Source organism: Ictidomys tridecemlineatus, chromosome 1 (genome assembly GCF_052094955.1).
Source record: "Ictidomys tridecemlineatus isolate mIctTri1 chromosome 1, mIctTri1.hap1, whole genome shotgun sequence".
NCBI classification, from domain to species: Eukaryota; Metazoa; Chordata; class Mammalia; order Rodentia; family Sciuridae; genus Ictidomys; species Ictidomys tridecemlineatus.
The window spans coordinates 72,871,728-72,882,686 of NC_135477.1; the positions used below are offsets into that span (position 1 = coordinate 72,871,728).

The following is a 10,959-nucleotide window of genomic DNA, read 5'->3' on the forward strand; positions in this document are numbered from 1 at the left end:
CTCTCTCTGCTTCTTGGTGGCCATGTCCTGACCTACATTCCTCCACCACATTCTCCTGCCTCACCCTGAGCCCAGAGCAATGGATCCAGTCTTCTATGCAATGAGACCTCTGAAAACATAAGCCTCAAAGTAAACTTTCCTTCTCTAATTGTTCTTGTCAGGTCTTTTGGTCACATCAGCAAAAAAGCTAACTAAAATAGATTATACACAGACCTTGGTTCTTTCATTTGTTCATTCATTCAAATATTATGAATATTCAAATATTCATAAGAGTCCCTATGTATTAGGTTTGTGATGAACCCTACTAATATCTAGAACAGAGGGTCAAAGACGACGTAATAATTGAGCCAAGAAGTGAAACACAGATATCAATCAAAGGACAGAGGCACATGGATGATTGTAAGCCAAGGCCTGATGGTAACATGGCACTGGGTACCTTCAAGAAATAAAAGGTTGCAGCTTCAAAAGCAAGGGATATCATCATTTAAAATATGACAGGTCCAGAAGGCAGCCTGTAAGGAAGTTTGGGGCAATAAGGCTCTGAGACATGCATTGGCCTAATTGCTGAGTTTCAGTAACCACATCTATTTCTTCAAAAGAAAGGGTGAAAAGGAGGGTGGGGGGAAATGACTCCAAAAATAGCATTTATAAATTAACAGGAAGATGACCTGAAAAATTAATTTAGGTTTCATTTTGGAACAGAAAATTTTAATTTTACAAATCTAAAAATTTTAAAACAATGGACTTTAAAAAATTCTCCTTTAAAATAGCTTCTAAAAAAACAGAAGTCATTATAGGCAAATACATGCATGAAACTCCTAAACTGACAGATTAGTGAAACTTTAAGAATTAGAGCTATTCTTCTGCAGACATTTAAGCATAGTAGAAATAAGGCTACAGAAAATAAACACCATTTTTTTGAAGAAAATAATTGGGTCATCTTTTGATTAGACACTAAAACACTGGCCAGTGTTAATTAGCAAGAATCCTTCAGGATTCCCTCTTGAGCCTTTACTAAAGGTACTAATTTTTCTTGCCCTAGAAAGTCTTGATGGTTCTCGCCCTAGAAAGTCCAGAATGTTTCACAAACTCTAAAGTGTAGTCTGCAAATGCACTGCTGTTTCTAAGGTTAATTAATAAAACGCAGAAACCTATCAGACTCTGAATAAATGTTTCCAATGAACTACCACAAAACGAAATGGTACCACCATTCTAGCCTGAATAGCAATATATAAGTAGTACAAAATATAAGGATTGGGGGAAAAAAAAAACCACAATAGAAACCAGATCACTGCCACAGGTATTATCAGCAAATAGACTTTTTTGAAGTTTTATTAAGCAGTAGCTGTCCCCTCAACATTATCAGCTGCCTGTCACAAATGCAAAGAACCTCTAACATGTTTTTAGGCATTACAGGATGGGTAAGAAGCATTTACACTTGATAGTGACACCAAAAAGGAACCCTGACAGAAGAATGGAGTGGAAGAGGCATAGGACATAACATTAAAGGAATGAAGAGATGGATGGAAAAATAGAATCCACAAAAGTAAACAGAAATAATGAACTGTAACCAAGACAAACAAAAACCACACACACAAAAAAAAAATCCACAAAAACTATACCATGGAAAACTCTGAATCAAAGAAAACTTCAACAGAAAAGAATATCTAGAGAAAAAGGGACACCTGAAGACAGTGACTCAGAAAATAAACTTATGAGGGATGGGGATGTGGCTCAAGCGGTAACGTGCTCGCCAGGTGTGAGGCGCTGGGTTGGATCCTCAGCACCACATAAAAGTAAAATAAAGATGTTGTGTCCACTGAAAACTGAAAAATACATATTAAAAAAATTCTCTCTCAAAAAAAAAAAAAGAAAAGAAACTTATGATACTCCTCACCCCTTCTTCCCACAAGACTCATCAGGTACCAATCCAGGACTAGGCTGGTATAGGAATGTCAAGTATAAAAGAAAAGCTTCTAAATCTATTTCCTTGCTCAGTCTAGAACTGTAACATTGATTGAAAGAAGTGCTGAGCACCTGATATAGCAAAAAAGGTCCACTAAGAAAGTAATGACAATAATTAGAAGGACAAATTCGGCATTATGAAAAAGTGACTGGGCAGTGTTCACCAGGAAAGTAGAGTCAGCTTCTAGGTTGACTGTTACTACTATTACTATTATTAAGGTTTTGTGTCCAGGGCCTCATGCATGTTAAACAAGTGCTATACCACTGAGCCACATGCTTGGCCCATTAAGCTGACTTTTTTTTTTTTAATATTTAGTTTTTAGTTGTAGTTGCAGTTTAATTTAGTTGGACACAATACCTTTATTTTATTTATTTATTTTTATGTGGTGCTGAGGATCAAACCAAGGGCCTTGCACGTGCTAGGCAAGTGCTCGACTGTTGAGCCACAACTCCAGCCCTTATCTGACTCTTTTAGTCAAAGAATGTTCAGAACCAAGCAAGGACATTCAGTGTAGAAAATAACTAGAGGCTGAACACCTCTAATCCAAAAATCTAAAATCTAAAACTTTTTGAGCACTATAATGACCCTCAAAAAATTCTGGATTTTAGCACATTTCAGAATAGGGATGCTAACCTGATAGTCTATGCAAATATCCTAAAATCTAGAAAACCCTGAAATCTGAAATACATGTAATCCTAAGCATTCCAGACAAGGAAGTTTGAATGCCATTATATTTGAAACTCATGAGTTTGCCATTAAGAAAAATAGCTGGCAAAGAGGTTTCTAATACTTTTATGAAGATCTTTATCCATATATAGTTCCCCAAAAAAGGTTAGAAGTAGCATTACAACCTGAGCTACTGAAATATGCACAAATACACACTGCATAAATTGCCTGTATGGCATTACTGGTATTGTTTTAATCCTAATTGAAGGACTTTTATAATCTTGCAATTTTGAAAATCTTTTCTATTGCGTCACATTTAATGATTGCAGGAGATAGTCTATTTTAATAATTATCTTTTCACAAATTAACAATCTCTGAGAAACAGATAAGCTTAGCTAAACTTCATCTCTTAACAGTCTCCCCTTTACTCCACTTGGCTCTACAGACACCTACATCCTCCTTTTCATTCTAGAATTATACTATTTACCAAGATAAAATTTCTAAGTTATCTGTATTCCTGATATCTGACAGAAACTCAATATATAGACCAAAATCACTTGTGGTTTAGGTGAAATTCAGTAACTTGTTTGTAGCTATACTTACAGAATGTGCCATAATGGACCTTGAGTATCATACAACTTTGCACAACTGTCATCTGCTCTGAAAACTAAAAAAGGATAGAAAGACTAGAAAATAAGGACATTTTATCATTAAATTTCTTCTGAAGATGTGGAAAAGACCTAAACTTTACTAATGAAAAAAGCAGGCAATAATTCTAAAGAAAGACGCTTCAGTTACCCATAAACACTGTTCACCAAAGTTTAGGAGGGTATCTAAAATTACAATAATGCTTGCTCCCCAAAAAGGTATTATTTATAGGCATTATGTAAACAACTCACATTCTCAATGAACTGGGTATTGGACAGCATAAGGAAATCATTGAAGACATTATGCAAGCGACAATCAGTGGCTTTAGTCTCCCGAATTAGTCCATCCACTTGTTTCTTGATTTCATGGGTCCGAGAGATAGTCTGTTGTGAGAATTCCTGTAGAAACTGTAGTAGCTATTTTCAAAATAAACATAGTAGTATCAATATTATGTGCATCTACTCTGTGTGCCAAAACGAAAAAGAACCCACAACCTTTCACTTTTGTGTGTTGAAATGTAAAGGAAGGATGCTTTTGAAAGACCTAGAAGCATTAAAAAAAAAATTAAGAAAGCTCATCAAAGAAGTGAGCCAATGGACATTTGCTAGCACATTTCTGGAGGAATTTTAAAGTCCCGTTTGGTTGTCATTCTACAGGGAACACTGATGAAGCATAACAAAACACTCAATCCAAAAATCCTATTCATGTGGGACTCTGGAATTACAACTGACCTTTCTGGGTCCCAAGACTTAAGGATGTCACTCAAGGATATTCATATAGTGGCTTGTCTCTTGCCCCACTCAGTCCAGATCTCAACCCAGAATAAGGCCATAGCAATCCCTCAGCATCGCAGAAACCCATCTGCCTAATTGGAAGTTCAACTGCGTGCACCGCCAGGAGCCCACTAAACCCTCATCTAGGCTTTAGTCCGAATTCTGGATGGGTTGAGCCCACTGATTTGCCCTTCTCCTTCGGACCTGGGGATTGTCATGGTTGGGTTTTCAAGGAAAAGGAGCAGAAAGCAGGCAGCGGGGCAGCCTAGGTGCAGAGGAACAGGGACTCCAGTTTCCCGGCCTTTGTTTCACCTAGTGCGGCCCGCCTTCCCCTCGCGTCCCCAGGGCCCGCCTCTCACCCCCGCATCAGCGGCCAGCGACCAGCTCTGGCTGCTCCTGCGGATCTCCTCCACCGACCAGGGCCGCTCCCACACGGGCTCGGAGGTCGGAGCCCGCTCCTGGTCTGGGGTCGTCCGGTTCATCTGTAGCAGGAAGGACGAGAAAAGAGGCTGAGCCTGGCAGTAGAGGCCACCCCAGGGCAGCCCTACCCGGACCTGCCGCCCTCACCATCTCGCCCGCGTCGCTGCGGGCTCCACTGGGGCAATGCCAGCACTGGTGGGGAACCTCGGAGTTCCGGAAGCGAACCCCTGCAGCGCGACCCAGAAGGGGTGGAGGTGGATCACGTGACTGTGGGTCACATGACAGGGCCCACACGTGAAGGGCTGTGCGACGCAGCCGGAAGGAAGCTGGGCAGGGGGTTCCAGGGAAAATTAGGCAAAGGCGGAGATACTGAGGGCTGGGTGGACGCCAGGGGGCGCAAAAGAGGTGGGGCTGGAGCCCTCTAGTGGCGGCCAAGATCAGGGCATCATTCCTGCTGCCAGCCTGGCAGGTGGAGAGGAGGGGTCCCAAGGAAGCTGGTGGAGCAACCAGCCTGGGGATTTTAAATGCTGAGTTATGTAGATGCAGGAGAAAACTTCAGTCATAGAGCTGTGCCTGTTCACTTGCTGCAAATCCACTGTCTGTGTGTTGAACCCAGCCTAATTCCATCTTAAGATCGGAGCCATCTCATCAAAAAGTCATAAAAAAATCATTTCTGTTTTCTGTAAAATACTAGGATTTCTATGTGGCCTGACCATATTTTGATGTTTTAAACTTGCTTGGAATTCCTGCCAGTGCCTGGCTTTCCCTGACCAGATAACAACCCTCTTTAAAACCTTAGTGGCACCTCATAAATCCTGGCTCCCCCTGAACCGATAACAACTCCTTCTGAAACCTCAGCAGTGTCTCATAAATTCTGATGTTGAGATCTCAATCTCTTCCCTTCCTTGAAATGTTAAGCCACGTAGATCATTAGCCTGCTGTCTGCCTTTGTATTAGGCTTGTCAGAATCCTGTTAGCTATAAGTTCCCAAGACAGTGCCCCCACCCCTTATAATTTTTTGTGCTATAAACCTTTTTCATGGAGACCTGATCTCTAGTCTGGCTTAGGAAGACATTGCCACTGGCCAGCTTTCTTTGTGTACCCAATATAGCTTGCTTTGATTTAAAACTGGAGTCGGTGGTCTTTTCTTTGTGGTGTGGTTCAACATGTGATGAGTCTGGCATCCTTGCACTAAGTAAATGAAGAATCACTGGTCTACGTGGGCATCATTATGCTTCTGATGACATTCTCATTTTCAGCTCATTCTTTTGGTGTCTGCTTTATTCTTGGCATTGCCTTAAGACTCAAGGCCACATTTATGATAGGCAAAAATCCCCTTTTAAACCATCCTCCAGTTACCAGGCTCCCTACTAGCACTCATTGAGCCAGCTATTCGATTCCCACACTTATTTGAATTTTCCTCTGCTGAATTGTTGTTGAGCCAGACTAACTTACTTTTTAAAATAAATCTCAACTTCTGGAGCTGGGTATGTAGTTCAAGGGCAGAGCAATTTTGCCTAGTGTGCAAGGCCTAGGGTTTGATCCCTACAACAGAAAACAACAAAAGAAGCACCACAAAGCAAACCAAAAACTAATTTTGTTTGTGTGTGCCCAAGGGTAGGTTTGAGTTTTCCTTCTCAGATTATTGAAATTGTGCAGATAGGTATTCTGCAAGGGTGGGATGATGTTTGTAAAACAACTAGCATTGTGCCTGGTATTTAGTGAGCATTCACTCTCAATCTTATCATTTCCCCATACAGTCCAATGCTTGGACTTTCTTTTGTGGTAACCTCAGCCTTTACCTTGTAGAGGACTTCCCAGATTACCCCAAGTGCAATTTAAGTGACTTAAGTTATTTGCTATATGTTTATACAATATTTCTCCTAAAGTATCTCATTTAAATCTGCATGTTTTGAATGGCTCCACTTGCTTTAATGCTCTGCTGTTGTTGTTAGGATTCTTAAAAATTCTTTGAACAAAGGACACACATACACACATTTTCATTTTGCACTGAGCACCACAAGTTATGCAGATGATATTAAGTGGGAGAGGGGTTATTTGGGCTATCTTCCCTGGGTGAACCTAGGATGAAAAGTACTGAGGGATGGAATCACAAGCTATAGTCCCTGGGACTGCTGACTTTCAGAAAGCCAGACCTAGTAGGAGGCCAGACTTAGCAGGGAGCTACCATAACCCCAGCCTCATGGCTTTCTTTCAGTATCTAGAGCAAATGTACAACAGGGAAGAAAATGTGGGGTCTTTCCAGAGGCTGTCCCAGGCACCAAATCAATGCTGGCTCATGGAATCAAGTACTAAGATTATACACCAGCTACTTCTGGATTCTAATTAATAACATAACTAATCAGTCATTGTATTAGGAACGTCAAGGGAGAAAAAGAAATAGAACCTTGTCACTTATCAGGGACAATCTTTCAAAATATTTTTCTTGATACATCTTAAATCTCTAAATTATACTTTTTAAAAAATCTCATCTCAGGGCTGGAGGTATAGCTCAGTGATAGAACATTTCCCTAAGATTCGCCTAGTTTAGTCCCCTGCACCACACACACACACACACACACACACACACACACACACACCCCACTCCCACAAACACACCCTGTCCCTCTTTCAGATTTTTTCTTTTGGGGTGGGGGTACTGGAGACTAGACTCAGAGGCACTCAACCACTGAGCCATATCCCCAGCCTAATTTTGTATTTTATTTAGAGACAGGGTCTCACTGAGTTGCTATACTGTGGCTGGCTTTGAACTTGCTGTTCTCCTGTCTCAGCCTCTCCAGCTGCTGAGATTACAGGCATGTGCCACTGTGCCTGGATCTTACAGAATATTTTTGTTTTCAGGAGAGTAGAGAATATCAGACAAGGACTCATGACGTCAGGAGGAAGAGATAAAGCTAAACAGATAGGGAGATGGCCCCTGGGTAACTTTTGGGCAGTACAACACAAACTGCACCTGCAGGTATTTGCTAGGACACTTACAAAAAGTCTATTTTTAAATCAGGACCTACGTGACTGGGGTCCATGGCTCTCCAAGAGGAAATATGCCTGATTGGTATTTTAATTGGAGTAAAGGCTGCATGAATACACTAAATGTGTTACCCAGAATTGTGCAAGGGGGCTTCTTTAAACCTATAGATCTATATAAACCCCTAGACAATAGCTATTCTTGGGTATCCCTGTCTTGGAAACCCACCCTCTTTAGGACCTCTGCTTTCTTTCTAATACTCTAATAAATCCTGTTACTTTGTTCCCACCCTGTATCCATAGATTTTATTCTTCAAATTCATGAAACAAAGAACACAAGTCCACACTTTGTGCTACAGGTTTTCCCCCTCAAACAACAGTACAGATGCCAACAGGAAATCCCCTCTCTGCCTTGGCTGTAAATCTCAAGTCCTTTGTCAATAGATCTACATAAAGGTCACATGTTGGAAACATGATGTTTTTAAAAGAGATGCACTTCCTTTTGTAAACTGGGTTTGACCCCAAAGGCTTTATTTTTCTTTTCAGTACTGAGGATTTAACCCAGGGATACTTTACCACTGAACTAAATCCCAAACCCTTTTTTTATTTTGAGAAAGGGTCTAAGTTGTTTAGGGCCTTGCTGAGTTACTGAGACTGGCCTCAAATTTGTGATCCTCCTGTCTCAGACTCCTGCGTGGCTGGTATTACAAGCATGCTTCAGCACTCAACACAAGGTTTCTTAAAAGAAAATTTCTGTATTGAGTATGAAACATTATTTTAGGAATTTTTCTCTGTTGAATATAGGAAAAGGATATAATTTCCTAAATGCCTATGCTTCTAAGCCTTGGAGAGGGATCTTTATAATCCCTATGACAGTATGGAGAGAAAAAATATTTATGTATTTCTCTCTCTCTCCACCCCCTTTCCCTCTTTCTCTCAAATACACATACACACACACACACACACACACACACACACCAAATATATGTATACATTTGGTATATCTTACTTTCTTTTATTTCATTCTTGTTCTGTGTGCTTAAATCATCTTTATCTCTTCTCTTTCTTATTTTCTTGGGCACCTGGGCCCAACTTCCCATCTTTTTAGTTTTTGTCTCTTCCTGTTTTGTGGCTACATATGGACCAGAAAACTAATTATAAAAAATGATGTGTTGTTTTGCTCAGTGCAAATGTGTTAGCCTTTTTTTTTTTCATAGCAAAAGCCAGTGGGTGAAAACTTTTTCATTCCTTCACTATAGAAAACAAAACAAAAAAGTCTAACACCCTGCCTAAACTAATAAACTGTTTTAAAAAGACTTCCTATTGAATTATAATGTGCCTATCAAAAAACACATATTTTAACTGCATAAATCAATAAATTTTCATAAGTGGGACATGGTCATAAAACCAGCACTCAGATCAGAAAAAAAGGATGTTACTGATTCCCCAGGAGGCCTCTTCTGCCTCCATCCAGTCTCAGCCTTCTTCTCACCCAAGGGTAACTATTGCCCAGAACTCCAATATCACAGGTTAATTTGTGTGTTTCAGAAATGAAATTAAATGTCCTAAATTTGGTTCCCTTAGTAACTGACCCAGAGACAAGGACTTTCTTTCAGGTCGTTTATTTAAGAGGTACAGGGAACACTGGGTAGGGCAGGAGGTAGAAGTGAGTCAGAGAAAAAGAAAGGCAGCAGCCATTTAGGGTGTCTTATAAAGCTAACTACCACCAGGGTGACAAGGGGTGACTCCTACAGGGAAACTCTGGAAAGTACAAAATGTGCTTTTTGGAATTATCCTGCTCCAAGAGAAAGAGCTGGGCTGTTTACATACCACACCATGAGTTGTCCCATGACGGCCTTTTCTCTGTTGCGCCATCGCATCCAAGATCCTGTTTTATACTTAACTGTCATGCCTCTTCAGTTTCTTTTAATCTGAGATGGTTCTTCAGTGTTTATTTTTTCATGACCTTGAATACTTTTGAAAAGCCTTGCTCAGTTAATTTGTAGAATACCCTATTCTTCAAAATTTGGATTTGTCTTCATTACTGCTTTAAGGTAAAGAAACTAAGGCACAGAGCAGGTATTTTGGGTAAGGTCACACTGCACATTATAAGTAATAGAGGAAGGACTTGAATCCAGGTCATCTGGCTCCATAGAGCTGGTTTTTAACCACTAATCTATGGCAGAGTCTTAAGATATTTAACTGAATTATTTTGCTACAAAGTAGTAGAAGCTTCTCTTATCTGGAAGAGCTCTTAATGGAAAGTATGTGTATACATACAGGAATTTCTTAGAAGTTAAATTATTAAGTTGATAAGTTTTATTTTTAAATTGAGAGGCATCTGTTAAGAATCCCAATAGTGCACAATTATATATTAAATAGGATACAGATTAATCATGACCTCTATTACTGTAAAACAGTAGTCAACCATCTAATAAATGATTGAGTGATCTAAATTCATAGTGTAGAGTGGTTAATAATGCTACAAAGGTAGCTTATTTAAAATTGATGCTTAATATAATTTTGGTAAAAATGATTTATCACTTTTCTATAAAACATGGGAGAAATTTAACCAATCAACACACAACTGTCACCACATGAAAAGCTACTTCATTAAACGTGGAGTCTAAGAACATACAAATATTTCTTTTAGCATGTCTACAGTAATTGCCTATGCTTTTCTATTTAACTGCTTTTAAAAATTCCACATGCTATATTGTTACCGTCTGTCCCAGTTACAGTACAATGACAGGTAGGAAGAGCATTGGTTAAACTTTTGTATATTGTTAGCAGTTTTCTGCTGTCTCTTCTTTCCAATCAGAGACTTGTGGACGTGAGGGATCACACCACTCCAGCTGTGATAGTCTTAATAAGAGACTCCATCTCTCATCACCACTGATTGCAAGCTGCAAGTGATGTAAAAGTGATAACACTTTTCTTTCAGGTTCTCAGTAGCATAACCTGTCAGCTTCTTCACCTCTGCAGTGAGGTATTCCAGAATCGGAGCACTGGGCTTGGCAGCAGTGGTACCCATACCTCTGTGGCTTGTGGGGCAAGTCCCAAGTGTCTGTGGACATGGCCCACAGGAAGCCGTAGTCCTGCTCTCTGAGCAAGACACTGCCTTGAACTTGACCTTCCCTCTATCCTTTCCAGTTTTGCCTCCAGCCGCGGTCTTAGCCACCTCTGCCTCTGCTTGATTGCACGACCACCGGCTGCTTCCACTTACCATGCAGCATGGAGTGGCTCCTTCATATAACTTAACAAATCGTATTTAAAAAAAACACCAGCCTGCTACATGTTAAAAACTACAGAAGTTTAACTTATGGAAAGAACATACCTCTTTGTTTCTGAATGTTCTCATATCAGTGACTGTTTCACAGGGCTGCATACAGTTAATGAGGTACTGTGTGCAAAACACTCAGAAATGCTTGGCACATTGAAAGCACTCAAGAAACGTGTGCACCCTCAGCACAGCAAAAGCCAAATATAAAAAAAAACCAT

General features: G+C 40.2%; 1 protein-coding gene and 1 pseudogene across 3 annotated transcripts in view; both read right to left on the bottom strand.

The window, feature by feature from the left end:
- LOC101958063 (WASH complex subunit 2) overlaps nt 1-4,781 on the bottom strand; it is a 56,719-nt gene extending 51,938 nt beyond the window's left edge. For all 3 annotated transcript variants that reach the window (XM_021735764.3, XM_013364665.4, XM_013364664.4), the window contains exons 1-3: nt 4,621-4,781; nt 4,413-4,535; nt 3,532-3,696 (exon numbers count right to left, since the gene is read on the bottom strand). In XM_021735764.3, the coding sequence (XP_021591439.2) occupies nt 3,532-3,696; nt 4,413-4,535; nt 4,621-4,623 (291 nt within the window). In that variant the 5' untranslated portion in view covers nt 4,624-4,781. The remainder of the gene's footprint in view (nt 1-3,531; nt 3,697-4,412; nt 4,536-4,620) is intronic.
- A 5,396-nt stretch (nt 4,782-10,177) lies between these two features.
- LOC144366977 (histone H2A.V pseudogene) lies at nt 10,178-10,687 on the bottom strand (annotated as a pseudogene).
- Nucleotides 10,688-10,959: the final 272 nt, after the last annotated feature.